Raw genomic sequence first — 27,189 nt, 5'->3', positions numbered from 1 at the left:
ACACGTCGCTTTACCTTGTCCAACTCCGTTTTATATGCGTATTAGGCGTTAACCGCAACTCTATTGATTCCAATAATCCATCGATTTAAACTTGAGCAAAAGCGCAGAGTGCGAACACACGCAGACATTTGTGCAAATCCCAATAGATTCTGATGGGCATGGCAATAGACTCTTCTGCATCATCCTCCAGCGCTATTTCCAAGCAATCTGGCTCTTCTGCTCATCCATCTGCTTCGGCTCCTATGAATGTACGACGTGTCTCACCTCGACTGACCCGTCATCATGAAGCGACATCCACATCAACAAGTGCTTCTAACGCCGTTGATGATTCTGCGTCCCCCACAAACATAGAAAAGGATCCCGCTAATCCTCCGAGTACTTCTCCCCGTTTGAAGATTCGGTTAAAAGTCAACCATGCTGAATCCAACAATGCTTCTCACGTACCGATTAAACACGAGACATCCTCTACAAGGGAACATACCCAACATAATGAGCAACAGTCATCACAACAGGGCAAACCATTACCTCCCAAAGGAGGACGCTCGTGGCGGAAGCCAAATATCAAACTTTCATTCAGTGGGCAACGTACTCCATCTATGTCAGGCGCCGAGTCAGAAGAAGCGTCAGCTAATAGCAGCGCATTAGAAAAAATAAGTACTGCAAAAGTGGGTGGGAATCGGCGCAGATCGCGTAGAGCTTCCAAATTAAAGTCAATAGGAGATATGACCTCCTTGAGCGCAGTGCCTCGTGCGGAAGAGGCCACTTCACTGGAGTTGGCCGTGAAGGAGAAGGAAGCATCAAAGCGGCCATTATGTTCTGATGTTGAGGAACCTCTTGGCACCAATGAAGAGAGAAGAGCCAATAGAAGAAGGCGCTCGAAAAAACTGAAAACTGAAAAAGGAGGAAACGAGAAAACACATTCTGCCGCTAAAGATTTGCCAAAGGTTAATGTGGTAGAAAATCAGCAATCTGCCCCTGCTTCTAACTCAACGTCAATCGAAATGGAGGTTGTAGGCAATGAAAATCGCGAATCAGTGAGCAAGCATTCAAAAAACAAAGATAGTAAGACCATTGAGACGAAAGAGGGTTCACCTGCTAGTCATTGCCAGCTTCGAGCTCCTGATAATTCTTTTGCCACCAAAGCCGATTATATAGAAGAAAATTCTTCAATAGCCAAGAGGCGGTTCAATAGAAGAAAATCACTTTCCACTGATGCGGAATCTATGGAGATGGAAAAGAACAAACCACAGCAAGATCAAACAATGGATGAAGCGAGCTCACACAGAGGCCTTTCGCAGCCTGCAGCATCGCGGCCCGTTCGAAGGAGTCAACGACTTTCTGCTTCTCCTATCAGCTCGCGTGGCAATATGACGCAAGCCCAGAATACTCCTATGAAAACCGAAACGCCGACTAAAACTAGTTTAAATAGGGAATCTACCGACACTTCATTAAAGAGCCGCAAAATATCTACACCCTCTTCGAAATCCCAAAATAAAGCATCCACGGAACAAAAAGATGCTAAATCCTTAGCTCTCCGGCTGACGGCATCTGCTTTTCAGGAGTCAGGAGATGAGACTGGGGAGCAGTCCGCAATGAGCACACCTTTGGCAGGGAGCCCCTCGTCTTTGGAAGGCGTTGCTCCATCTAAACTGGAGCGTCAACAGTCGGCTCCTCCTTCAGTAAACAGGGCTGCGAGTAACCTCAACTCAGAGAATGGTAGTTCGTTAGCCTATGACAGAACACGGAGAACCGGTATGACTACTCGTAGTGTGAAACGAAATGAGAGCAGGAGCTCTAGATATAGGTAAGAATAATTGTGCACATCAATTCCAGTAGCTGAAGCTAAATCATGACTCCTACCTCAGATCGCCGAAAGCAGATACTCGATTTTCAGCTAGAAATAATGATACTTATCATAGGACCACAAGTAGCGGTGGTTATTGCGAAAGTTGTGGTGGCGAAGGCCATTTGATCAACTGCGCATGCTGTCAGCGCTCGTTTCATCTCTCCTGCGTTGATCCCCCAATAAACTCTGATGAGGAATTGCCCGACCAGTGGAATTGCAATCTATGCCGGGCTCAGGATAGTATGCCAATTCCTGCTGATGCTGCCGGCATATTTCATAAACTCAGTGATGCTCTCGATCGTCGGAATCCAAGCAAATTTTCTCTTCCCTTGAGGATCAAGACGTATTTCAAGGGTATAACTGAGGGGCCATCCGGAGAATATATAGATTTAAGCAGTCTGAAGCCGTTAAAGACCGGGTGAGTACCGAGACATGCTTGTGAGGGTCTGGCTTTCGTGTTACTAAGCATTTCTGCATTTTCAATAGGAAAACGGGGGTGATAGAGGAGCCCAATTATCACCAGCTTAAAGACAAATCCGGCCGCATCAACCTATGCCACAAATGTGGTCGCTCAGCACTAGCAGGAGCTATACTCCGATGTGACTATTGCCCGCTAGCATGGCATTTTGACTGCCTCGACCCTCCCTTAGCCTGCCCTCCACCTATCAATCGCAAGTGGATGTGTCCTGTGCACGCGGATCAAGAGATGGTCAGCGGTTTTTTTCTTTTCCCATTAGACGAACTTTGAATTAAGTGTGTGATTATTCTATATAGCAAAAGAAACGCAAGCGGAAGGTTGACGTGGTTGAAGACCCGCCCCATCCCTACGTGCGAAACAATGGTGAGATTCAGATAGTGAATGACCAGGACACGAATGATCATTACACTGGGGTCACTTACCGAATTCCTGAATATTCGATTAAAGTCAAATTCTTCGAGATGGCTGAGAGGTATTGAGACTTCTTCCGAAAAGAAAAAGAAGCGCAATTTCTTTAACATCTGATACCGTAGGATTCGACAGGAAAAATACAGCGAGAGCGAGAGAGCACAAGCAATATACGCAGAATCAAACAAGGTAACACATCTCGATCCCCCAATCTCTCCGCCGATATCGCAGGAAGAAGAGGCACCAGTCTCCACCGCCCGAGTCGTGAGCACGGATCAAAATTTACACCAAAATATATCCCAAAAATCTTCTACTCTTGTTGCTCTGTCTGACATATCCTCTGTACCACTGGATGGGATGCTTGATCGCGGGGATCATGTCATTCTGAATCGCCATGGACCTCTTTACACTAAATTAATTGCCCTCGAACGCCTCAAGCATGATCGGGGCGATCACGTAGTATTCTTCAAGGATGACCCGCGTTATTTGCATTTCTTAGAGTGGGAACGCCGAGAAGAGGAGCGGGAAGAATGTGTGATCATCCGAAAGGATGATCCTCGGTATAGCATATTGAAAGTTTTGCAAACCTAGAAAATAGGCTAAAATAATAAAGGTAGAATGTTCCTAATCTGTTTGGGGACGCTTGGATTTCCTTTATTTCTTTATTTCTTTCTATTTTTTTCTTTTATATAAATTTTTGAAAGTCAATTTTTCACACATTATAATATCTTTCATCAAAAACGCTCGTTGATTTTCTTGTAGCTCCTCTTTTTCTTCTTTCTATTTTCTTTACATTTTCTTCTATATTGATCATAAATGTCTGCTTTCAGCTCAAAATTTGGAACGTATTTTTCTCTCACTCCTCTATGACATGTTCTCAGTGACATTCGTAGTTATTCGCGTAAAAAAAAAAAATACGATTTACAGTGCACATATTATCAGGCACCATAAGAAACAAATGAAATGCTAACTTGAGAAAAATGAAGAATCAAGCAAAAAAAGGAAACCTACACAATAACATAAGCAGATGCATAGCTGACACTACTCTCTCTTTCACCCCTCACTTTACTGCTTTGCTCATACCGCACAAACTTGACTGTTTTTCCTTGATCTCCTTCGACCTCTTTCAACGCACACATGAGCACTCCAATCGGGTGCCTTCCACAAATTGTGTTTTTTGTTCTCCGTAAATAATCCACAAACTTAGGATGATCTCCCGTCTCAATCACCTGCATGCCCTCACGATCAAGACGTTCGATTGACTCATGGATTGGTATCGTCAATTCACCACGATTCGAGCGGGAGGAGAGATGTATTGGGGTAGAGGAAGGAGATGCACAATAATAGGTATAGGAAAAGCGCGTACCCCAATGACAGAAATCCGAAGATACCACGAACAATGTAAAGGGGTCAGCGAGATATGGAGCCAAGAGTTTGCCATAGAATTCCTCTTTCTCAGCATTGAGGGCACCAACCAAGACAGGGACTATCTTGATTGTTTCAATTTTCCTGCAAATTGGAATTACATTAGTAAGAAAAGGAGCTATTTGCATACACCCAAGGTGTTCGACGAACTTTTCTAGAATTTTATAAATGTAAGGTAGATGCATTTCAATGCTATGCTCGTCCTCGTCGACGCCCTTACTCATTGTAGTGAAGTGGCCAGTTGCCTTCAACTCGGCAATCGCTAATAAAGTGAATTCAATAAACATATGAACCTGACCAATAGTCGACAGCAATCTCTAATCATTACTTTCTTTATCTAGAATTAGATCTCCAAGTGGAGTCTCATAGCTGTCGCACTGAGAGAGAGCACAACCTGTGATGTAGACATGGTGCGAAGGACCAAGGATAAACACTCGCTTACTAAAAAAAATACGGTTACGCAATAAAAATATTAATAAAGAAGTAAGAATGGCAATCAATATGCTTACACAAATGAAGGGTCGATACATTTGTACGCGTAAGCGGCTGCTTGACCACTATACATATAACCTGCATGACTAAAATAAAAAATGAATATGCCAGAGAAATATGAGTCGATGAATTTGTAAATACGTACGGCGCAATGATGGCTCTCGCGCCCTTCACTGGGATATCGACGCCATCTTCTGTTTCGTCAGGAACATGGGAAATCCAATTTTCTAATTCCCTATTGAGCTTTGAGCCTAACGGCAATATTGTATGAATCATCGCAACATAGCATGCGTCGATTAACATGCTAATTACCTGAAGCAGTGTACCACGAACCAGCATGTGAAGCCTCTCTTTTCATGTTAGAAATGGTGTAGAAAAAGTATAGACTTGCCCTGGAAAAAAAGAATATCTTCAGATTTTTCACTCCGCCCATTCGATCATATCACATGTGGGAATATACGGCACAAATCTCAAATAGGTTCTCCAAACAATTAGATGGGTAAGATATATAAAGGACCAAATCTATAATTCAACTAACCCATTGCAATATATACTTCCTCTCTTTAGCTGAGAGTGTCAATGATTTTGTTGCAGGCAAGCGTACTGCTTTTGTCATTTTATGAATTATTCATAACTTATTTCTACTGCATGTAGGCTACATAAGCGGGGCTGCAGGGCTCCTTGTTGGCAGCCCATTGGACACTATAAAGGTTTCCATCTATAATATATTAAACCATGGGCATTCCATTTCGTATGCTAAATTAGTCGCCCGATCTGCTTCATTTCGACAGGTTCGCATGCAAGCGGGCTTTTCACAAAATCATTCAAGACATCTTTCCCTAAACCATATGATCCGCACCGAAGGAGTAAATAACTTTCTTTTTTATTATTTTTGCAACTCAAGATCATCAGCAGAGTAATTCTCTCATCTTTAGATTATGTCTCTGTTCAAAGGCATTATAACCCCTGTGATCGGATTAGGTGGTTTAAACGCTCTTCTCTTCGCCTCTTATGGCGGTATTTTGCGACATATCAGTGCTAACCAAGACGAACCCACACTGAATCAGATCTTTTGGGCGGGATTTGGTGCAGGAGTAAATAATGCATAGTCCATTTTAAAGGAGATCTTGTAACGTTATCGCTCACACAAAAATAGGTTACCTGTTTTCTTGTTAGTTGCCCTACAGAATTGGTAAAGTGTCGCGCACAGGTGAAAATCGGAGGAGATACAGCCATTGCTACTGAGGGTACATGGGAGGTAATAAGGGATATTGTTCAGAAGAGTGGCATTCGAGGTACGCAATCACATCAGATATTAAAAACCACTAAGTCACATAATATTTCGAAATAAACAAATCGTTTTTAGGCTTTTATCGTGGAGGCTTGGTGACCATTCTACGCGATGCTCCGGGATACGGTGGTTATTTTTGGAGTTATGAATGGATGAAGCGGTATTTGGAAATACCAGCCGAGGGAGCGACGGAGCATACGGGGAAACTTTTGCTTGCTGGTGGGGTGGCAGGGATGATTTCATGGGCATGCATCTATCCTTTGGGTAGACTTCGTAATTTTTTTTTGGCAAACTTCACCTGGCTGAATTAATCTTTGGTTAGATGTCATTAAAAGCCGTATCCAAGCACAAGCTCATTTGGACATTCATCCGCCTCGCATTTCTCCTACAAACTCTCTACAACCTCAGGGTATTGTCACGGCTCCCCTCCTAATCTCTACTAAATCGCTTCATTCCTCCTCCACTTCTATCTCTGGTCAGTCCTACACCGGTATTATCGATTGTGCGGTGAAGTCGTATCGTTCAGAAGGCATCGGAGTATTCTTCCGTGGGTTAGCCCCCACTCTACTTCGCGCTTTCCCGGTGAACTGTGTCACTTTCTTTGTATACGAGTGGGTTATGGCTGCACTTTCTAAGAAACCATGAAAATCTACGGTATTTTATTTGCCATAGATTTTCGATAGACTGTTTATTTTGCTGTAATAGGTGGCTTTTGTCACGATAGAACATAATATTATAGACTCAACTAAGAGCTGCTTTTTTATTGTGATATGATACATTATGCTGATAATATTTATTTATTAGAAAATAAAATTGATGAAAATGATGACTCCTTGGCAGGTGCTCGGTTATGAAGTGCCGAATGCCTCCACACTCATGAATCGCTTGTCAGATTTGGGTGTGGTTTTCACGCGGATAAAACTCAAAAGAGCATCTATATTCAATTCTGCAGTATGGATACCACCACACTATCACAACTTGTTAGACGGGGCAAACAAGGTATTGTTTACCCCCATCCTACTATGCAAACTTATACAGATTAATAAATTTGATAAATATATTTGAACGACTTTCAAGTTCATATCGCTATCAGCTTGATATACCTATTACCATGAAAACTGATATATTGCCGTAGTATTACTTAGGCTCGGACAAAATAAGTATCTGGTAGTTAATTTAATAATCCTAAAAGAGTTAGTTTGACGTCTTGATGCAGTCAAGTTTAACAACTGTTGTCTTATATGGAGATGCTAATAATTATTTTTACTTACGGGGAATTATTTAAGACTGCAAATACAAATCCAAAATCAAGATTGCCTCTTTCCCTTTTTTCATGCTTGGAATAATATTACTCTAGGTGCAGAAATCGACTCTTTTTTTTAAGTGTATTTCTTTCTAATGGTATGTAAAAATGGAACTAGGACTTCGTCAAAAATCATTATGGTCTGAATATTCCGAAAATCCCGTCTAAGGAGTAGAGCTGCAAACTAGAACTCTTCTTTAAAATGATACGGGAGCAGCAGAGACCTCCTAGATTTTTAATAGGGGCTTCACCCCGAATCCTTTTTGCATCATTTTTATGGTTTTGCTTGTTACACTCCTGAGGTCTTCTTTGACAACTTGCTGCAAGTCGACAAGTATAGAACATTCTTTGATCGATCCTTTCTTAGTGCTGAATTTCTGGTCTGGCTTCGTTAGACGATATCTTGGCTTCACTGGATGATATTTCGGGGTGTTTCATTCTTCGATAAACTTTCTAGCAACTTCACAGTTTATTCCCAGATTTGCTTCAAACTTGCATGTAGACTTTTGAAATTTTAAGCACACCTTCTCAAATCACTTTACGAGTTGGTCTCATAGGTGCAAGATGGTGTTAAAAAAGAAGTAATGCTGTAGCAAATAAAAATTATTAGAGGGAATAGCTGAGAAGATATAAATCGTTAAGATCACTTTAGTACGCATCGATAATTACGATGATACGATGAAAATTTCCCATAGAATTCGGGTGCTATTCAATGATAATAGCTTTTCAAAGAATTCATTTATAGCTGGGGCAGCGCATGTATCAGCATATAGTGTAGATAAACCAGTGTTTAATAATAAAACCTCTTGTATATTATTACATCAATTCAGAGGAAAAAAGCATACAAGGAGAAATTATTAAAACGTGACAATCTTTCCTTGCTTGTACTTTGGCTTGTATGAAACCGTTGAATTAGAGTAATGAAATAAAAGTTTTAGAACAGGGAGAATCATGGAGATTTTACAGCATGTTGCAACACCACTCTCTTCATCAACGTGAGGAAATATATATACCCTCTTTACTTTAAAATGGCTCTAACTTTTGAATTGGGACATCTTTAGAATCGTTATAGCAGCTAAAACAGACTCCGCCTACGGCCGAAGCGAGAGCAATAATGATTTCGATTATAAGGTGCTGATGATACAGCGGAATGCATTAGGGACATTCAAGAATGCTTCAGTGTTTCCAGGTATTTTATATTCGTCATGCATTGATTACCATGCTTACATGCCCTTCCAGGTGGAATAGTGGATTCAGCTGATGAAGATACGACGTGGCAAGAGATGTATCCTCACTTGAACAATAAAAAGTAACCTGGCCGGTTTTCATATTTTGTTTTCTTTACCTAAATTGTATCTATCCAGAGGTTTGCTCTCCCACCGCATATGTGCCATTCGTGAGACATTCGAAGAGAGTGGCGTGCTTTTAGTGGAAAACCACGGGGCCGGCCTTACTTTGCAAGAGCTGGAAAAATGGCGGAAGATTGTATCGTATATCTTCCTCAATGCATTCATATACCTAACATGTAGCATATTTATCAAATCTACCATATCCTCTCAGGTCCACAATGATGCATCCCAGCTATACCATCTTTGCAATAAATACGACCTCCGCCCCCTAGTTGAGCCTCTACTCCCTTTGGGCCATTGGATTACCCCTCAAAAATTTCCTCGGCGATTTGACACGCTTTTTTTTCTTGTCACGCTTACTTCCGTCCCGTTTGCTAGTGCCGACCTAGAGGAAACAACGCAGCTTCATTGGTTTACCCCCTCTGAGGCTCTGCGTGCATTCGAGAGAGAAGAAATCAAGCTTTACCCACCCCAGCTTGCGACTCTTTTACAGCTGGTGGATGTAAAGCGATGGAATATGCTGTATGCGAGTTTTCGAGATAAAGCAGAGACAATTGTCGAAGAGTTAGGGGCATCTGAAGAATACGAACATGGTCATCCAGCTAATGGAACAGCAAGGCTATAGGAATCGGAGGATTCTAGCTGGAGGCTTGCAGATAGTGGGGGCCACTTTTCTGGGGAGAATTGTGAGATGGTTTATCCGGCCGAGGTCCTGAGCATCAGCGGCTAGAGAAGCCCAGATTTAGAGCCAGAGATCAAGAGGACCTCAAAGCTCAAATTGAGGTTTATTTGACTTTTATTAGCTATCCATGGCAAATTATGGATTAATAGATGCTGTGTATAGTGTGAAGTTCGTGCTTAAAAGGCTGTGACAGTTGGTTCAGGGTCCCTAGCTTAACTGCATTAAGCTTAATGGGTCCAAAGCAGTAGTCACGGCCCGTGAGGAAAACTACCAGTGCAATTAGGAGAGAAATCGAGGCCGCATGGCCGAGCTAGGGCCAGGATTCAGTGGCCGGCAGGCCGATTTGGGCTAATTTTGGCTCCGAACATACGGGTTTGTCACTAAAACAACATTTACCCCTCGGTCTTACGGGGGTGGAGTAACAGAATCCAATGCCCATTGGACATAATCTTAAAATGTAACGCTATCGCAATTGTTATTCTTTTATCTCTTTGTCTCTGCAAGTTCCACTACGTCTCGGGACTTAACCCTCGCATTTTATTCCGCCCCCGCCTCCCTAATTATTTATAGACTTCTCTCTTGGTACATGCTTGATCCTCGAGTCTTGTAGAATTAGCAGTTCCATTAGTGGTTAGCATCTAGCTAGATAGTTTAATCCTTATTTAAGCATCTAAAGCCGGAGAGGATGTCTTCCAATGTACAAGGGTCGCATTCTCTACATGAATCATCGCATCAATATCGGCATGAGGGATTAGAGCATCGCTCCTATGCCTATACCCTTCCACTACCCCCGCGCTCTCCTGCTACTCTAAGTGATGGACCAAAATCCCCGTGCCTTCTACACAAGGCCATTGACAATGCCATTCCTTTCCCTTCCACGTTCTTCGATGATAATGTGCCCGTGACGCCTCCTGACTCCGACTCCTTTGAATACGAGCGTGATTCGAGCCTGATGTCTAAACTTGCTGAGACTGCAAATGGGGTGCGAGAGGCGGCAAAGCGGCTGGGGAGGGCAAGAATAAAATGGGAGCAGCCAAGAACTGTCATGATAGTCACCAAGACGAACGATGCTGGGCTCATTCCTTTAACCAGACAATTGTTGGAGTGGCTGTTGGAGAAGGGGATGACTGTGTAAGCTTTTTTTGGAATCGCTTGATCTGAATTTGATTTGTCATCCGACTCATGCTTTTCCAAACAATAGTTATGTCGAAGAGAAACTTAGAGACGCTCGCAAGTTCAAATACAGGCAACTGGTAAAAACCTCTAAGTTTGCGGATAATATCAAGTTTTGGACTCCCGACCTATGTGCTCGCTCCCCACACATGTTTGATTTTATTATTACGGTATTCATCCCGCATAACTCCCTTTGATGGATATATTTATCTGAATGTTCGGTTTTTCTTGGTTAGCTCGGTGGTGATGGGACCGTGCTCTATACCTCATGGCTCTTCCAGCATATCGTTCCTCCTGTTTTCCCCTTTAATCTGGGCTCTCTTGGCTTTCTCACTAGCTTCAATTTTTCACACCATCGTGAGCATATAACAACGGCCATCGACAAAGGCGTCCGTATTCATTTACGGATGCGGTTCTCATGCACTGTATATCGTGCTCGTCGGCTGGTTGATATAATGCCCGAGCACGCAGCACCAGACGCCGAAAATTCCGCTGGCAAACAAAAGAGGAAAAAGAAAAAGCGCTTAGAGGAAGAGGCAATTGAACATTTCCCTGTAGAATCCTTTGAAGTCCTGAACGATTTGGTCGTAGATCGAGGCCCCAGCCCTTATATGAGTTTGATGGAATTATTTGGAGACGAGAAGCATCTGACGACCGTGCAAGCGGATGGACTTGCTGTATCAACCCCAACAGGGTCAACAGCTTATTCTGTAAGTGTCATTGGGAATTTATCTTTTTCACCTTAATAGACGTCTTATTGATTCATCACCTTTTTTTTGCGCTCAGTTGGCTGCAGGTGGCCCTCTCACCCACCCGGAAATTCCGGCTTTCCTCATCACTCCACTTTGCCCACACACTCTCAGTTTTCGTCCGATGCTACTTCCTGACTCAATGGAGCTTCGCGTTCAAGTCCCTCTCACATCCCGTAGCACCGCGTGGGCCAGCTTTGATGGCCGTGGTCGCATCGAACTCAAACAGGGTGATTATATCAAAATAACGGCGTCCCAATTCCCATTCCCCACCATATGCGCCACATCCCAGTCAGAGGATTGGTTCGAGTCCTTGACAAGATGTCTGAACTGGAACCAAAGACAGCGGCAGAAAGCATTCCCGGAGGACAGCGATGACGATGAGGACGAGGAATTGAGTGAGAGCGAATATAGCGATAATGATCATCTTGACGAAAGAGAGAGAATAGAGGAAAAACTGAGAGGAGTTGATATTCACTGATAGTTTCTTGCTAGGGTAGGGCTGAAATATATGGTGTATTTATATTTTCATTGCTTTTTTTTTGTTTATCGCTCTTTTGCACTTGTTTTCCAAATCTCTATATTTTCTCTTGTTTTTTTATATATCGCCAGTGTGCAAACGACCTTTGAGAATTTTTTTAAAGTATACCAATGTTTTCCGAATGGGCTTTTATATTTTTCTTGACGCTTCTTGTATTATGATGAAATATATGAAAGAAATATTTCATGTTGATATAATGGAGGAAGAAAAAAAAGAGAACAGAGAACAGAGAAATGACAAAAAACAAAATTCACAAGAATCGCAATAAATTTATTGCTGGTGGAGCTCTACATAATTCGCGGGGAAGAGACCAATTTGACCTGTAGAAGAAGACTTTCCTTGCCACCAGTCATCAGATACAAACTCAATTTCCTGGATTATTTCGCCCTCCTGGAAGGAGATCTCATTGTCCTCGCCTGCCTCGTAGTCATACAAAGCGGTTGCTGCATATCCCCCTGTCGCTGCTTCCTCTACAGGCGCAATGCTGGCTTCAGCCTCGGGTACCGGGGCAACCGAGACGGGGTGGGAATCAGGGAGCACAGCCTGTTTAGCTTGATCGGCCTCGAGTATCTGCACGTAGTTAGCGGGGAAAAGCCCGGATTTTTTCCCGTGCTCTCCGACTCCCTGCCACCATCCCTCGTCTACTTGCACTATATCTGTAATGATTTCACCTTCAACCAAGGACATTTCGTTTTCTTCAGCTGCATCATAATCATAGACCACTATGGCAGAAAGTGATTCGTGGGTAGTTTCCTGAACGGGTGCCGCCTATGAAGAGGGATCAAATACGTCAATTTTAATATTTGGAAAATTGCAGGCGTATCACGTCAAATAGAACTCTCATACATAGTCAGAGCGAACATTTTCTGCTTCTTGCTCTTGGCGTAATCTCTCCTGTTGGAGCCGCTCTTCCTCCTCTTGACGATGCTTTTCTTCCTCTTCTTGTCGCCGCCTCTCTTCCTCTTCCAGTTCCAAACGTTTTCTTTCCGTTTCAGCAGCAGCGGTGGCGGCGGCCTCTTCTTCCATTCTTCGCCTCTCCTCCTCCTCCCGCTGCTCCCTCTCTCGCTGTTCTTGAGCTTCTCTATTCCTTCGTTCCATCTCTGCTCTCTCCTGTCGTTCTTTTTCTTCCCTCTCCAATCTCTCCCTCATCTCTGCCTCGCGCCTTTCGATCTCCTCCCGTGCCTGTCGTTGTTCCATTTCACGCCTTTCTATTTCCTCCTGTCTTCTTTGCGATTCATCAAACGAAGTTGCACCAAGAGGTTTCGGATTGGTGACAATTGGCTTATAATTAGTTCCGACTGGAACGGGAGGTCCCTCTTTTCGCATACTTTCGCGCTGCATAGCTGCGATGTCTGGAATCTGAGTTTTTTGATATACCGATCTTACGGGAAGTATGGGCTCTTGTGGCTTGGGTGCCTCACGATGAATGGAATACTTTGCCCCGGATGACTCTGCAACTCGTTTCATTATGTATTCTGGGTCAACATCTTCTTCGCTTCGAGCATTAATCTGCAAATGATAGCCCTTTAGGAAACGAGAGGAGATGTCGGAAAGGTGAGAGTTGAATAATCCCTTCTTGTTTTCAGGTACTCCCGATCCAACCTAAAAAGATGAGCCTTATCAGAATTGGGACTCCTCGAAATTAGCAACAACGTGTACCCATGAAATCAGTATAAATTTCGGTAGATCGAAATTTGGGTCCTGCACGCGTGCAAATGCATACTGAATTTGACCATCGTTAAATTCCTCCGCTAGCTCCTCAAGCCCACCATCGCCCGTTGCAATTAATTTGAGATCATTTGTGCCACGGTCATAACCATACAAGGCCCAGTTCACTGACGCGTCATTATTCAGCACTGACGCATAGCTTGACTGGAGATCTTGTGAGTGAGTATTGAAGTTAACGTGTAAACTCATGGTTAATGAATTGAAAACAACAGAGAGGAATCTGGAGGTGAAGGAATGGGGATGGTAGGATGAATTATGAAGGATTTAGCAACCCTTTTTTTTTTCTCTTCGAGAAAATCTAAGAGGTGGGCGCAGCAGCAGTGATGTAATATGATGAGGTTTTATGCTCCTGTTCAGAAATTAAAGTGTTTCGTTGGTTCCGATCGAAAAATTGGCCTTGAAGCTCAGCATATGCTAGGAGGAGTGGGAAGTTTACAGGAAGTGCGGGGAAGGCGGGCGGACAGATCTCTCTGGGCAGTGTTGCAATGGCTGCCTGCACTCATTCTCGAGGCTATATGTTGTGGAAGCTTTAACAGGTATTTTTGGTGATTGTTGAGTGGTTAGCAGCGAATCGCCAGCGAAGGCTAAGCATAAGGTAATAGTTCCACCAGCATTCACGTGGATCTGCATCTCAGTGGAGCCAGAGCAGAGCAAGAATGATGCTAATACTTATCAATCACATCAATCTCTCCACAGCAGCACAGCAAGGGAGACCCATTGCCCCTTGCTAACTTGTATCCCAACGCAGACCATCCCCCACCGCTAGGACCCTCTCCTGCTACCAGCGCTCCAACATTTAAGCGAGAAGTCGCACTGCGCCATCATTTTATTGTCTTCCTATTTCTCTATTTCCACCGCTCTCACACACCTTGTTCCTCCCGTCCTCTTACTTAATTTTTCTAATCAAACTCGCATTCTTTTTCCCCTCGTCTCCATTGGTTTCTCATTTCGTTTGCGCAACTAATTTCATTTTCTTTGGTTCTAATTGAGCAATTTTATACCACCTTAGCTACTTGGTTGTAAGTACTCTTTTTTTATTGTAACACTCTCCATTCAGCTTCAGAATCGCATGGCGGGCCTAAATCCTCACTGCTTTCTCTGAGGTTTTGTCTGATTATCTCTTTCCCACTAATCACTCACCTACTTTCGCTGCACCCCTTGTAGCAGAATTGCATTTTTCAACCACCCCGTCGCTAGCGCACATTGAACCTTATTGAGAGAAGTTACCTGATATATCTGCTGAACCAAAATAGCATCGAGCCCGAAATAATGGATCAAAATGTGACCTTGGGCGGCACTGTTTCTAGGCGCCCTCGTAATAGCGATGGTGGGGAAAGAGATGGAGAGTCTAGCCTGAGTTCCTCAAGGCATGATCTTGTAGGCTCCCAGTCGACGAACCAAAACATTCGAGAGCTCCTTAAATCCCCCCCAACGACTGCCCTGACGGTTGTCACGCCGAGATCTCCTCCCATCGTCACTACGCTGCTTTCGGACAATTTGTTCCCCCCAAGACCACGGGCGTCTGAAAATAGTAAGAACAAGCTGAAACAGCGGGATATGAATGATGGTGGCCTAATGAATGTACGCAATACACATGATGTATCATCCGACTCGGAGAATGAATCCGATGAGAATTCAGCATTTCCGCAAGCCAAAAAAGATCCACTTGCGGCTCAGATCTGGCGATTATATACAAAAGCAAAGGATAGCTTACCGAATGGATCACGGCTTGAGAACCTGACATGGCGAATGATGGCTATGACGCTCTCCAAAAAGAGACAGCAGAATGAGGTGAAGAAGAAAGCTCGCGAGGATTCTGCTACCCCAGTAAGCTCACCATATGCCTCCGACTCTGGAAAGCCGTCGCCCGAACAGGGAAGATCCCCCCATGCACTACAAAATAGAACTATGGATATGGAGTTGCATGACGCAACCCTATTGAGTCCAGACGATCAGGGGATATTCAAGTTCGAGAATGGAGAGTCAGATTTGATGGCGTTGGATGAGAGCGAGGAGAAATTGCCTGCAGAAGGGCTCAACGAGTCGTTGTCCAACTCTGCCTCAGGCACCCTACCTATCAATATTCAAAGCGGGCCACACGCAGCAATCGACCCCTCTTCTGGCGCACTGCCAGAGGACGATCCGACTGCTAACTTTTCCTCCTCCGCGCCTCCGCAACTCTTTTCAGAGTTATATGGATTGACGGCATTAGAGGGGAACCAACTCTTGCTGGATCAACAAATTCAATACCCGGAATCCCCAGCCGTGGGCCATCAGCATGCCCAGGAACCTCAGGAGCAGCAGCAGTCCGAGCAGTCGTGGATGTTTTCTGAACGAACGCCACGTAAGGTTATGATAGCGGGGAGTACCCGTGCCATCCTTCCATCTCAAATGATGAGCACCGCTGGATCCTATGGAGAAGCCAACGAATATCTTTCGTCAAATGCGCGTTTAAAGCAGGCACAGCAACAGGTTCGTACCCCTTTTCTCACCCCTACTTATGTATGCTATTATCTTTGTTCTTTTACTTCAAATCCTCAAGTTTTCTTGGAGATGGGTGGCCGGGAATGGAGGGGCTGCTACAGCTGGGGATGGCAAGATTTGACCCATACTACCTACTGATTTTCTTATCTTTGAACAATTTTGTATTTTAGTTCAATCAAGAATACCTTGCGACCGTTTCCCCTCAACTCTCCGGCGCCTCAAGCATCACCATCCCCTATGAGCTCCCTGACAACTCAGATATGGAGGAGTATGCCGGGATTCAATCCGGCACTTCATCACTCGGCAATTCAGCCCTCTTGGAGAACTCCACCGGTGACCTCTCCAGTAGTAGGGGATTTGGTTCACGTTACCTAGGGTCTGATTCAATGGGATATTCACGGACAATCACGGGTCAGCCTCATCACCGCCGTTCAAATATCTCTTCTGATCATACGCCAGTTGAAACTCCTCCAGCAAACGAGGATGATCAGGATGAGGCCTATTTTGGAATTGCAGATGCATCCACTGCTGGCGAGGCAATGAACAAATTACAAGGTGTCGCATCTGACCACCTCTTGACCGGCTTGTCAATTGAGCAACTCCTCAACCTTTACTCGACAGCGGGAGCATTAGGGTCTGTGGGGAATGCTGGGATTCCATTCGAGGCATTTGCACAGCTAACTGGGAACGGTGGCAATGGAGTACAAACCCAAACCCATATTGATCCGACACTTTTGGGAGGCACTTCAGCTGCATCCTCGGCGACGATGTCTGCATCCTCCTCTCCTACGGCTACATATCCAGGGAAGCCCCAATATCGCGAAGCCACGAAAGGGCATGGTGTTCGAATGCGCAACGGCGATCGCCCTAAGGATGGCGGAGGAGGTGATGACATCGGAGGGTTGGACGAAGCCGGAGAGAGTGAAGATGTAGAGACTCAGAAACGAAAAGACTTGATGAAGCGCCCACAAATGCAGCGTTTGATGACTTTTCCGCGTCCAACACCAATGACGCCGATCAAGACGGAGCGCAAACATACTCAACAGCTTCCGCAACGCACTCGACCTCATTCTCATAGTCCAATGTCCACTACGACTGATCAGGATGATGCCAACCTACAGGGCAATGAAGAGCCAGAGACAGGTGTAGATTCACAGTCCTCCAAGGCTGGAAAAGACAGTCATGCCGCTTCTAACAACAACAACAAATACTCTACCCCGACGGAATGCTCAAACTGTGGCACACGGACTACACCACTTTGGCGCCGTGATCCAGAAGGCAATCCGCTGTGTAATGCATGTGGACTCTTTTATAAGCTTCACGGTGTTGTGCGGCCCCTCAGCCTGAAGACGGACGTGATCAAGAAGCGTAATCGGCACGGAGCGGGTGCGAGTGGGAAGCCCACTAAACCTCGACTAGCTCAACAGCAGCAAACAAATCAAGATCCAGTGCCCAGCGTTACAGGGAAGCGCGCGAGCGGTGGGCGGCCGGTAAGTCTTGGGATGTCGCGCTCTCACTCGGCCTATTCCCCCCTAGCCGCTTCCCCAACCACGATACCACCCAACGAGAGCTCCATGACCTCTTCGGCGTCCACGTCAAGATTGCCCCCTCCAACCCCTCCTGTAAATACAAGTAGCTCGAAGCGGCAACGCCGCTTAACTTCCGACGACTCCCGATTTACCTCTCAACCCCCCAACCCCTCCACCAATGCAACCCCCTCATCCACTTCATACCGCTCCCCCACAGCAACTCCGCAAATGCCCTCCTCCACCTCCGAAACAGTCAAATCCTTAACGCTCACGGGGGTGCGTCCTGATACAACCCAACGTATGATGGCCGCGTGGATGGAGGCACGGGCAAGGTTGAACAATTCGGGCGTAACGCAGCCTGCGAATGACGACGAACAGAAGCGCATGTTCGCGCAGGCAACTGCCGCAGCCGTCGTTGCATTGCAAAAGATGCAACAGCAGCAGCAGCAGCAGCATCAGCAACATCCCCCGCAGCCTCCATCTGGAGGCTGGCGCTGAAAGTATTGTTGTTTTTACAGTGTTACAAAACAACGATTTATTTTATATAATAGACCATACCGTATACGTTAGTTTTCTTTTTTTTTTTTTAAAAAAAAAACACCGTTTTTCGCTTTCCTCTTTGCTCTGTTATCTTATTTGTTCTATATATGCTATATTTTGTTATTTTTTTTTCTTTACTTTCCCTCTTAAGGCTTTTGTGGTTGTTTATACGCTTTTTTTTTTGGTTTTGTACGTTTGAAAATGTTTTGTCTCCAATATCATTGTCCCCTAACTATTCTTATTTCATATTTAGCCCTTTTAGCCCCTAGTAACTTATTATGATGACTATTCCCTTTATTGCTTCGATGCTCTCGATTATTTTCCCCCGTCTTAAAATGTGAATATTCAAAGGAGATATAATAAAACAGTGCGGCTTTTGTTAAGTGTTTCAGAGGCATTCCACTTCAGCAAATGAACTCCACGTCCTTTTTGATCCAGAGGGGCAAAGCCTCATATATATCGAAACATCATGTATGATTACACAGAGAAGAGAAAAACAAGTCCCAGTCTAAAAGAATAAAATCGAGCGCGTCCGACCCCCAAGCACACCAGGAACAAAGGTGCAAAAGCATCTAGAATGGCGACCGCCCCCCCATCCCCTTCATCATTTGTTGCATCATTTGTTGCATCTGCTGCATATCCGGCATGCCTCCCATGCCTCCCATGCCTCCGCCTCTTCCGCGTCCTCCTCCCATACCGCCCATGCCCATCGATCGCATCATATTCTGTATCCCCGACATTCCCCCCATCTGCTGCAGCATTTGTTGAGGCACCATCCGCTGCATCTGCTGCTGCATCTTGGCCATCTGCTGTGGGTTCATGTTTCGAGGATTCATCCCGCTCATTCCCTTTAAGAGGCCCTTGTTTCCTCCCATCTTTTTGACCACGTCGGCGAAGCGCTTGTACTGTTGCAACAGGTCCTCGACCTCATGGACACTGGTCCCAGAGCCGCGCGCAATGCGGACGATACGGGTGTGTTGCTGGGAAAAGCATTTGCCGTCGCTGTCGAGTTCTAGATCCAAAGGCGGATTGGTGTGACTCGAATATCAGCGGCAGCAATGGAGCATGTAAGACTTACCCGCGTCGGTCATGGAGTCCATGATGCACATCATACGCTTGATACGCTTCGAGCTTTCCTCCTCGGTGCCTGCTAAGAGCTCCGGAGGGATGCCCGGGAGATTTTGCATAATTTTCGAGATAGGTCCCTAAATAGGATTTGCACATCACAAGCGTGAGTACTTGCTGAAGAAAACCGGCTCTTTCACTAAACTCACCATTTTGGAGATCGTCTGGAATTGATCGTACATATCGCGTACCGTGAAGACGCCTAAAAATGGAGCATGAACAATAAAACTCTATACGCATATATGACATTCCATATAACATACCTTGTTCAATTTTCTTGAATAAAGCTTTGTTTTGATCCAATTTTAAGTCTTGAACTGTTTCCATTATACTGCCAAGGTCACCCATTCCTAAACACCATACGAAGATTCAAGTTAGAGGACTGGCTTTCTTAGAGGACTCAAGGTGCAAGTTACCCATCATTTTTGACACGAATGCCCGGGCCTCAAAGCGCTCTAGATCATGAACATGCTCACCCGTACCAATGAAAATAATTGGACTTTTCGTCGCAGCAACCGCAGAAATAGCACCGCCACCTTTTGCGTGCCCGTCCATTTTAGTGATAATAATAGACCCGATATCGGCTGCCTCTTTGAATGCGCGTGCTTGCGCGTCCGCTGCTTGCCCGATGGTGCCGTCCATCACAAAGATTATATTATCGGGAGACTAATAAAATTCCGAAAGCATCGAGGATGTCCATCAAGCTATTCAGTGAATACTGATGAAAACGCTGGACCTACCACCACGCTAGCAATCTGCTTCATTTCATCGAAGAGCTCGGCCTCCTGTTTGTGACGACCCGAGGTATCCACGATGATAATCTCAAAGTTCTCCTTTTTGAACTTTTCCACACCCTCAGCTGCAAGTTGAACTGGATCTGTTTCCGTATAACTTATTTGAAAGAGTAAACAATCGTTTTAGCTGGTAGTTAGAAGAAAAACGCAAGTGTCCATTTACCTTCCGTAGTAAGGTATATTTGCCTTGGTGGCATTTTGCTTCAACTGATCGAAGGCACCAGCACGGAATGTGTCGGCACATACTAAACTTGTTTTCCATCCTTTTCGTTTATAGAGGTATGCCAACTAAGATGACAATGTTAGACGGGCGTCCTGATTTATGGTATCTCTGCCAGAGGTAATTCATACCTTGGTACATGTGGTTGTTTTACCAGAACCCTGCAAACCGACAAACATAATGATATTGGTTGCCCCTTTCTTTGGCTTCCACGGCTCGATTCCAGGATCTACTAATTTACAGAGCTCATCCAGAACAGCCTAAGATGTAACACAAAAATGTTAAGTGATCATCAAAAGCATAGTTGTATGTACATGTGTATTTTTATACTTTGCGAATAATTTTCTTCTTATTAATCCCACTGGCTAGCTCTTCAAGGTTGACGACACTCTTGATGTTCTTTCGCAATCGCTGCACCAACATTACATTGACGTCAGATTCAAGCAGCGCAGCACAGACCTCTTTTAAGAGGGCATCCAGTGTCTTCTCATCGACGACGGACTCGCGCGAAAGTGCGGAGAGCGCCTTGTTGATGCGCTGACCAAGATCCGCTAATACCATAACTTTTAGTGATAGTCGAGAGAGGATCGATCTTGGACAGATCTGGGGTTATGGAATGCTCAGGTGGCTTATATTATAACAAACACCTCAAGCAATTAGATTTAATCAGTGTCCCTGAGGATCAAGCTGCGGTCTGATTTTCTAGCGTTCCCTACTATTTATTCCCTCTCCGTGGTTTCAATGCTCTATTCTTGCTCCTAAACCGTAAGCTCTGTAAGAGTGTGCCATACCTGAACAATAATAGCCTGCATATAAAGAAATATATCCCACTTATTCCGCATCATTTGATAAACCGATTTGTGTCCTAGTAGTATACCAACAGCTCCCTGGTCGACGCGATAATTTGTCTCCAGAGGCCGATAAAATAAGCTTCTCCCGCCACTTTAACATAACTCACCCTATCACGCTATGGGAAAAATTATATATTCGGCCAGCTGGATTAATTTTGAACCAGCTCGTAATACTTGGAAACTGTAACTTTTTCTCCATCTAGTCATTCAAGCTTTTTACGTATTTTCAAAAAGGCAAATCACCACTTTTAATATTGTGCCATGATAAAATTAACATTCAAATGCATATCAAGCTCGATCCGACTTTTCAGTATAACATTTAGAAGAAACACAGGTAGAAAATATAATACAATTAATGGAAAGTCTACTGTCTTCCGCGCACGCTTTGAGACACGATCTCGGCAAATCTTTGACCTTGGATGCGCGCCGTCTCGAGCTCGATCTTAGATGGCAAGCGGGCCCCGGTCGGCGTGGTGATTGTACCAGCTCCATAGGGAGATCCTCCGATGATTTCTTCGGTAGTCGTGAGGTTATTGTAAGCATGCTTATATCCAAGAGGCACGTAGATGATGCCGTGGTGGACCAGGGTGGTAAGGAAGGTGAGAGCCGTGGTCTCTTGGCCACCGTGCTGCGAGCTGGTTGAGAAGAAAGTGCCCGCGAATTTCCCGTCAAGGGCACCGGTCGCCCAGAGCTGACCGGTTGCATCAATGAATGATTGCCATTGAGCACTCTTGCTACCGTAGCGGGTGGGGATACCGAAGAGAATTCCGTCGGCTTCCGCCAACTTAGCGGGAGTGATGATAGGATCATCCGACTTAGGGGGGGCATGCATCTTTTCGAGGACTATAAGGAAGAAGGGCAAGCGGTGAATATCTGCGTTGATATTTGCCGTCAGACAACAGTTAGGCTGCATTACCTTCTTGGGGGAGCGTTTCCGGAATCTGATACACCTCCACCTCAACGCCGGGGATCTTTCTGATACCCTCAGCTTCGGCGTGGGCCAAGGTGCGGACATGGCCGTACAAGGAATAGTACACAACGAAGATTTTGACCATTTTTCTTATGGGGGAGTAAGGAGACAGTGAAGCGAGAATAGAGTGTGTAGAAGTAGGGATGAAGTGAAGATACCCCGAGCTCAATCAGCCTATTTTTATAATTGAGCATGCCCGAGAAATTTCTTCTTTATTTGGAACTATAGTCTCATTGCACATTAGATTCTAAGCCACGGGGCGGAATTTCGCAATATTGTTGGCGAATGTGTGAGAACTTGCCTTCCTAATACACCGTGCACATTACTAAGCATTGGCCAGTGGGATTTAAGGGCACATGCTGGTGCTAAGTAAGCACGATGCTGCAAACTTAAGCGTATCTCCGAAATCCAGGCATTCTCAACGAATATATTGGACTGCCAAGGGGAATAAGACTCTGAACGTGTTTTAGAAAGGTCTCATATACATAAAATATATTTTGGAGGAATCCACAATGAAACAAGACTAACAATATTGCGGGAGATATCTATTTCTTTCAATGTATATTGCCCAAAAATAGTCTGAATGTTTTCCTTATCCAAGGATATATCGCCAGTTGATTAGTAAAACAAAAAAAAGCTATCGATCGGTGATAAATGGGATGGCCCGATGAAAATTATAGCAGTCGTATATCTAGAGGATTGCAGCCAACACAGGCACGAAGGCGAGCCCCGCCATAGGAGCGATGGAATTCCCACCCGAATGCGAGGGGGCTGAGGGCGTGCCCACCGCGGAATTGACCTTTGAGGCCACATTCCCCGCAATTGAAGTGGCAGCTGAGCCAATAGAGGATACCGCGCTTGCAACCTTGGTTGCCTCCTTAGTGGCGGCCGACCCGGCTTCAGAAAGCACCGAGGGGAGATTCTGCCGTTTCACAACCATGGGCGCAGCCGAGGAAGCGGCGCTAGAAGATGGTGCGGCATTCGCGGCCTCAATTGTAAACTGTCCGGAATAAGCGATATCAGGGGGGTTGCCTAACCGCAGATTAGGTGTGGTTAATATCAATCTTCCTGTTCCTCTTTTTCTCAACACAAACCTAGTGCCAATGCGTACGTGTTTCCTGCCGTGATATTCTCGGGGATGTGCCAAGGAAGCTGGCCGAATGCGCCGTCAACAGTCCCGTTGATGATGCTCACCTGCTGCAACGCATTAGGATCCCCCTAATGAATTGGAAAAGAATTTGAATATCATTCACATTCGAATCCCTTCTGCCAGCTTGTCCCGTTGAATTCTGCACTTACCATCATCAACTTGATAGGGAGAGTTCCTGCAGTGCCGTTCGTCCAGGTTATTTGAACGTCGGAGCCCGCTTTCCAAACGGTCCCAGTGATGGGTTGAGTGATGAAGGGTGCGGCCGCAGTGAGTGCAACAAAAGATGCTAGAATAAACGAGATTTTGTGCATGGTGTGCTGATGTTTCTTTAATGTGTTTCCGAGTGCAGAAAGAAGGTTAAGAGCAGAGGAGATCTAGGGAGAACCGGCCCCTCTTTTATACTTAGCTATGACCTCAAGGTGGAGCACAGGACTTCCTAGAGGGGAAAAGGGAGAAAGAAGGGGGGCTCCTTCTCATCGCTGAAAGGACGCTAGTTGAAAGGCTTTTAATGGAAGACGATTTGCCTTGTCCTACCTGTCCTCGCTAGTTCGGGTCTATCGACCAGGATGATTTTGGTAAGTTTTCTGGGTGAGGCACAATAGAGATCCGCTTTTAAATTTGTATATCCTTTCGGCTGCCGTCAAAATGTAGAACCTTACGGAGGCTTAACTTTAGCCATGGATTTTCCAAAAGAAGGTGGGGAGGACGGATGCGGGTCATGGGAAGTGACGTATTGTAGAATTAAAGCCTCTTTATCTTCATGAAATTGAAAAAAGATAAATTACAAAAAATAAAATTCCCCTGAGAGAGGAAAACGCGTTAGAGGAAGAAAATAATAAGAGGATCAACAAAGAGAGTCAAGAGAGGGAAGAAATAAAAGCATTAAATCCTATAAAAAATCACGAGAAAAAAAAAATTGAGAAACAAAACAAGGAAACAAATGAAAGCACAACAACAAACATGATTAGGAAGTGTAAAGGATAAGAGCTGTGTATAAATATTTCAAGCCAGGGGAACCATCTAATATACACATTCGCACCAGAGAAGCTTAAGAAAAAAAATCAAAAAATAACTTTAAGCGTAAGAAGCCACAAGGGTCTTGATCGTTTTAGGAGTAGACTCGTCGTTCAAATGCCTCGAATTGTATCGCAGCACACTCATCAGCATCGAGGCCTCGCGTGGACTGTGAGCTGGGATCGCCTTGAGCAAATTCTTGGTCTAAAAACAGACCGAGGCCAAGGAAAAACAATTAGGGTATAATGGACACAAATATTTTTATGTGCTACTCACATCCATTTCGCTCTGTTTGCAATATGCTCCCCCCGGTGAACTCTGGTCATACAGGATAATGATCACAATTAAGACGCGGCAATAGAATTCGACTGCCCCGGGGAACTTGCGCTTGATAATGGTTTGGTAGCATGCTTCCGCGAGACATGCCAGGAAATCCAGAATCCCCTTTGCTAAGCGGTTTTTCTCCACAAACGTAGTGGTGACATTAATAAGGGAGCGAAGCATCGGGGTCGGATAGGCAATATACATGGAAACCCGATTTGCTTCCTCATCCTCTTGCATAGCGGTACGAATGTCATTTTGATCGCGACCAGGCCGGCCTCTACTCAACATGCGGCGATAGTAGGAGAAGTCATTTTGCATGCCTGGTGTATTCATCTGCAGACATGGGGGTGGGTCCAAATACAAGTTAAATTGATGTCCATTATTGATTGTGTTTGTTTAGATGAATACCTTGATCTGATCAAACTCAAATGCAAAGTCCAGTATATGCGCCAACACCCTGGCTAGATCCTGGTGTTTCTCCAAATCCCGACGCGCATCATCATGGCAGAGTACATCCAGGATTTCCGGCAGAGTGTTTTCTAACATGATATTCGGGTTAATGGATCCATCGCATTCATCCTTGGGCCGATGTTTCTATGCAAGTCATACCTAGAAGGACCGAAAATCGGTAAAACTCTTTAATCCGCTGCACAGATGGCTGCACCGCATTCCATGCGTGCTCCTCATTCTCAATGGTCGGATCGGAAATGGCCTATTCATCGACCCAAATTAAATCATGATGCACTCTGTCTAAGTTCATCCGTACTTACTCTACGTATCGGATCTCCGCAATTCTGGTATTTTCTCGCCGATTCCAAGATCGCTGCCATGGGCTCCATTATGTTTTGTGTGTTGGTGGGAGCAGTAGAGAGATCAAACGCAAGCGCCTCTTCGGAGCCATTCGAGGAGGGTCTGAGGAGGGTTGAGAAGATAGAGCCCATTCTCGACTACTAAACAGGGTTGGTTTAATAATTGGTTTAGGTTAGCTGGTGGGGGGGGGGGGGAGGAAGGGCGGATCAATGTACAAAAGCAGTATATATGTATGTGTATAGATATGAACAAAAGAAAACTAAAATAGCCACAGTCCTTGCTTGCACCGTACTGTGTTCTGTCCTTGTTGTGTACTTATTTCTGAGGAGGTTTGATTTTTCAAATGCCCCTCCTAACCGACTCCGGAGAGCGGGATATGGCTTGAAATTCGGTGACGTCAACAGAGAGAGGATTTGAAAAGACTTTCATTTTACTCGAGAAAAGGAAGATAAAAAGAAATAATTAAATACTACTTCAGGAAATAATAAATAAGTTAAAGGAAGAAAAATACACATAAATAGGTTAGGGAGATATATGTTTTTGGATTTTAAGTTATAAACTATCTAGATGGAAGTCAAATAATACTTATATAAAGGGGGAAGGGGGCGAAGGAACATTGTATACAACATAGAAATGTTTTTTGTGAAGATGATTATGGTGATAAAAAAAAAATCTGCAAGATAAAAAGGAGGAATTATTGTTCTGTCACTCTATCATATGAAAACAAGTAATTGGAGGGTGCTCCGGATGTTTGAAACGAGGAGGGGAAAAATGAGGAGAACTCTTCGCCCATTCGGCCGTACATGGGCTGGGGATGCGGGGGCGGATGCTGAGGGTTGAGGTGGGAGGGATGCAGCTGCTGGTGGTGGGGCTGCGGTTGTGGCTGCTGCTGCTGCTGCTGCTGCTGCTGCGGCTGCTGCCGGGAGAGCTTCGTTAGCGGCTGGTGGTGAGGCGATGCGTAGTTGGGGGATCCGGAGCGGGGTGTATTGGTGTAGGAGGCTGGGGTGTAGGGGTGGTCGTAGGAGGCCGGGGCGTAGCTTGTTGGGTGCTCGTACGCGGTCGCGGCCGGCATCTCCACGGGCGATAATGAGGGGAGGGAATTGGGAGTATCGTAGTGGAATCCGTCGTTCATGCGGCTATGGTGTTGGGGTTGCGCTTGCGGGGGGTGTCTATTCATGCCGGTGGTTGTGTGGAGCTGCGTTGCCAGCTGGGAGAGCATATTCAGTTTGGAGCCCTCTTCGCCCTGCTCGACCCACGTCGGCAGCGCATCGTACGTCACGTTGGCGGCGGGCGTGTAGCCATTTGCAAATGCCTCGTATCCCGCGGAGGGCTCGGCCTTCAGCCCCGCCGCCTCTTTCCGCTCGCCCTCCTCCCCCTCCTTGCCCTTCTTGTTGCGCCGCTTGTACGGGCCACGCTTGATGCCCTTCTTGCGTTCCTTGCGGGGAGAGTTGACGCAGGTGTCCGTGAGCCCATACTTGATGCAGCGCTGGCAGGGGCGGCCGTCATCGCATTTCTTGCACGCCTTCTGACAGTTTACTGAAGGCCAACTTTAGCAGGGACAATACAAACAAACCGAAATAAGGTTTCAGCTTACCACAAGCATTTTTGACTTGGTGTCGCTTTTGCCCCGCCGGCCGCGGGGAGTTGATCTTCGGGTCGGCTGCAAAGGTGGGCGACTGCAGCGAGTGCTGCGGATGCTGCGGGTGCGGGTGCTGGTGCTGGTGCTGGTGTTGTAAAGGCGGGGGCGGGAGGCCAGTATAGAAGGTGGGGTGTACGGGAGTATAGTAGGGGGATTGAAGGGAGACAGACTCCATTGCGTGCTGTAGCAGGGGAAAAAGGGGGTCAGATTCTCGGCTAGTGCGGATTGCGGGAGGGAAGCACACTCACTTGCTCTATGATTCCGTTAGTGTTTT

The 27,189-nt window shown here is 45.4% G+C and overlaps 13 protein-coding genes across 13 annotated transcripts; 6 read left to right on the top strand and 7 right to left on the bottom strand.

Annotated features, from left to right (window-relative positions):
- Window positions 1–152: 152 nt before the first annotated feature.
- On the top strand, window positions 153–3,323 carry VTP21DRAFT_7237 (uncharacterized protein; the record flags this gene model as incomplete). Its single annotated transcript, XM_069397956.1, has 5 exons — window positions 153–1,804; window positions 1,866–2,264; window positions 2,333–2,555; window positions 2,621–2,796; window positions 2,858–3,323. 5 exons carry the CDS (start codon window positions 153–155, stop codon window positions 3,321–3,323), a joined length of 2,916 nt encoding a protein of 971 aa, XP_069255464.1.
- Window positions 3,324–3,739: 416 nt separating this feature from the next.
- On the bottom strand, window positions 3,740–5,007 carry VTP21DRAFT_7236 (uncharacterized protein; the record flags this gene model as incomplete). Its single annotated transcript, XM_069397955.1, has 6 exons — window positions 3,740–4,241; window positions 4,308–4,419; window positions 4,486–4,598; window positions 4,667–4,735; window positions 4,795–4,900; window positions 4,962–5,007. 6 exons carry the CDS (start codon window positions 5,005–5,007, stop codon window positions 3,740–3,742), a joined length of 948 nt encoding a protein of 315 aa, XP_069255463.1.
- A 137-nt stretch (window positions 5,008–5,144) lies between these two features.
- On the top strand, window positions 5,145–6,585 carry VTP21DRAFT_7235 (uncharacterized protein; the record flags this gene model as incomplete). Its single annotated transcript, XM_069397954.1, has 8 exons — window positions 5,145–5,148; window positions 5,217–5,243; window positions 5,304–5,359; window positions 5,441–5,515; window positions 5,585–5,743; window positions 5,806–5,944; window positions 6,016–6,204; window positions 6,263–6,585. 8 exons carry the CDS (start codon window positions 5,145–5,147, stop codon window positions 6,583–6,585), a joined length of 972 nt encoding a protein of 323 aa, XP_069255462.1.
- Window positions 6,586–8,194: 1,609 nt separating this feature from the next.
- VTP21DRAFT_7234 (uncharacterized protein) lies at window positions 8,195–9,217 on the top strand (the record flags this gene model as incomplete). Its single annotated transcript, XM_069397953.1, has 4 exons — window positions 8,195–8,238; window positions 8,305–8,432; window positions 8,483–8,552; window positions 8,608–9,217. 4 exons carry the CDS (start codon window positions 8,195–8,197, stop codon window positions 9,215–9,217), a joined length of 852 nt encoding a protein of 283 aa, XP_069255461.1.
- Window positions 9,218–9,959: 742 nt separating this feature from the next.
- On the top strand, window positions 9,960–11,677 carry VTP21DRAFT_7233 (uncharacterized protein; the record flags this gene model as incomplete). Its single annotated transcript, XM_069397952.1, has 4 exons — window positions 9,960–10,405; window positions 10,476–10,617; window positions 10,684–11,157; window positions 11,234–11,677. 4 exons carry the CDS (start codon window positions 9,960–9,962, stop codon window positions 11,675–11,677), a joined length of 1,506 nt encoding a protein of 501 aa, XP_069255460.1.
- Window positions 11,678–12,007: 330 nt separating this feature from the next.
- On the bottom strand, window positions 12,008–13,654 carry VTP21DRAFT_7232 (uncharacterized protein; the record flags this gene model as incomplete). Its single annotated transcript, XM_069397951.1, has 3 exons — window positions 12,008–12,505; window positions 12,584–13,339; window positions 13,397–13,654. 3 exons carry the CDS (start codon window positions 13,652–13,654, stop codon window positions 12,008–12,010), a joined length of 1,512 nt encoding a protein of 503 aa, XP_069255459.1.
- A 141-nt stretch (window positions 13,655–13,795) lies between these two features.
- VTP21DRAFT_7231 (uncharacterized protein) lies at window positions 13,796–14,662 on the top strand (the record flags this gene model as incomplete). Its single annotated transcript, XM_069397950.1, has 3 exons — window positions 13,796–14,001; window positions 14,475–14,484; window positions 14,630–14,662. The coding sequence occupies 3 exons, from the start codon at window positions 13,796–13,798 to the stop codon at window positions 14,660–14,662; spliced, it is 249 nt and encodes an 82-aa protein (XP_069255458.1).
- A 72-nt stretch (window positions 14,663–14,734) lies between these two features.
- VTP21DRAFT_7230 (uncharacterized protein) lies at window positions 14,735–17,976 on the top strand (the record flags this gene model as incomplete). The annotated part of the gene is made up of 2 exons (XM_069397949.1): window positions 14,735–15,937; window positions 16,120–17,976. The coding sequence occupies 2 exons, from the start codon at window positions 14,735–14,737 to the stop codon at window positions 17,974–17,976; spliced, it is 3,060 nt and encodes a 1,019-aa protein (XP_069255457.1).
- A 614-nt stretch (window positions 17,977–18,590) lies between these two features.
- Window positions 18,591–20,718, bottom strand: VTP21DRAFT_7229 (uncharacterized protein; the record flags this gene model as incomplete). The annotated part of the gene is made up of 9 exons (XM_069397947.1): window positions 18,591–19,030; window positions 19,097–19,223; window positions 19,293–19,345; window positions 19,407–19,493; window positions 19,560–19,809; window positions 19,884–20,034; window positions 20,101–20,225; window positions 20,289–20,417; window positions 20,488–20,718. 9 exons carry the CDS (start codon window positions 20,716–20,718, stop codon window positions 18,591–18,593), a joined length of 1,593 nt encoding a protein of 530 aa, XP_069255456.1.
- A 654-nt stretch (window positions 20,719–21,372) lies between these two features.
- Window positions 21,373–22,063, bottom strand: VTP21DRAFT_7228 (uncharacterized protein; the record flags this gene model as incomplete). The annotated part of the gene is made up of 2 exons (XM_069397946.1): window positions 21,373–21,851; window positions 21,925–22,063. 2 exons carry the CDS (start codon window positions 22,061–22,063, stop codon window positions 21,373–21,375), a joined length of 618 nt encoding a protein of 205 aa, XP_069255455.1.
- A 606-nt stretch (window positions 22,064–22,669) lies between these two features.
- Window positions 22,670–23,439, bottom strand: VTP21DRAFT_7227 (uncharacterized protein; the record flags this gene model as incomplete). Its single annotated transcript, XM_069397945.1, has 3 exons — window positions 22,670–23,010; window positions 23,073–23,196; window positions 23,278–23,439. The coding sequence occupies 3 exons, from the start codon at window positions 23,437–23,439 to the stop codon at window positions 22,670–22,672; spliced, it is 627 nt and encodes a 208-aa protein (XP_069255454.1).
- Window positions 23,440–24,202: 763 nt separating this feature from the next.
- On the bottom strand, window positions 24,203–25,407 carry VTP21DRAFT_7226 (uncharacterized protein; the record flags this gene model as incomplete). Its single annotated transcript, XM_069397944.1, has 5 exons — window positions 24,203–24,346; window positions 24,419–24,799; window positions 24,875–25,005; window positions 25,076–25,178; window positions 25,237–25,407. The coding sequence occupies 5 exons, from the start codon at window positions 25,405–25,407 to the stop codon at window positions 24,203–24,205; spliced, it is 930 nt and encodes a 309-aa protein (XP_069255453.1).
- Window positions 25,408–25,970: 563 nt separating this feature from the next.
- Window positions 25,971–27,090, bottom strand: VTP21DRAFT_7225 (uncharacterized protein; the record flags this gene model as incomplete). Its single annotated transcript, XM_069397943.1, has 2 exons — window positions 25,971–26,812; window positions 26,871–27,090. The coding sequence occupies 2 exons, from the start codon at window positions 27,088–27,090 to the stop codon at window positions 25,971–25,973; spliced, it is 1,062 nt and encodes a 353-aa protein (XP_069255452.1).
- Between the last annotated feature and the right edge of the window lie 99 nt (window positions 27,091–27,189).

Source organism: Calcarisporiella thermophila (assembly GCF_041956535.1).
Source record: "Calcarisporiella thermophila strain CBS 279.70 unplaced genomic scaffold VTP21scaffold_3, whole genome shotgun sequence".
Taxonomy (NCBI): Eukaryota; Fungi; Calcarisporiellomycota; class Calcarisporiellomycetes; order Calcarisporiellales; family Calcarisporiellaceae; genus Calcarisporiella; species Calcarisporiella thermophila.
Note: the sequence above shows the minus strand (reverse complement) of the source record. Positions and strands in the feature narration are given on the sequence as shown.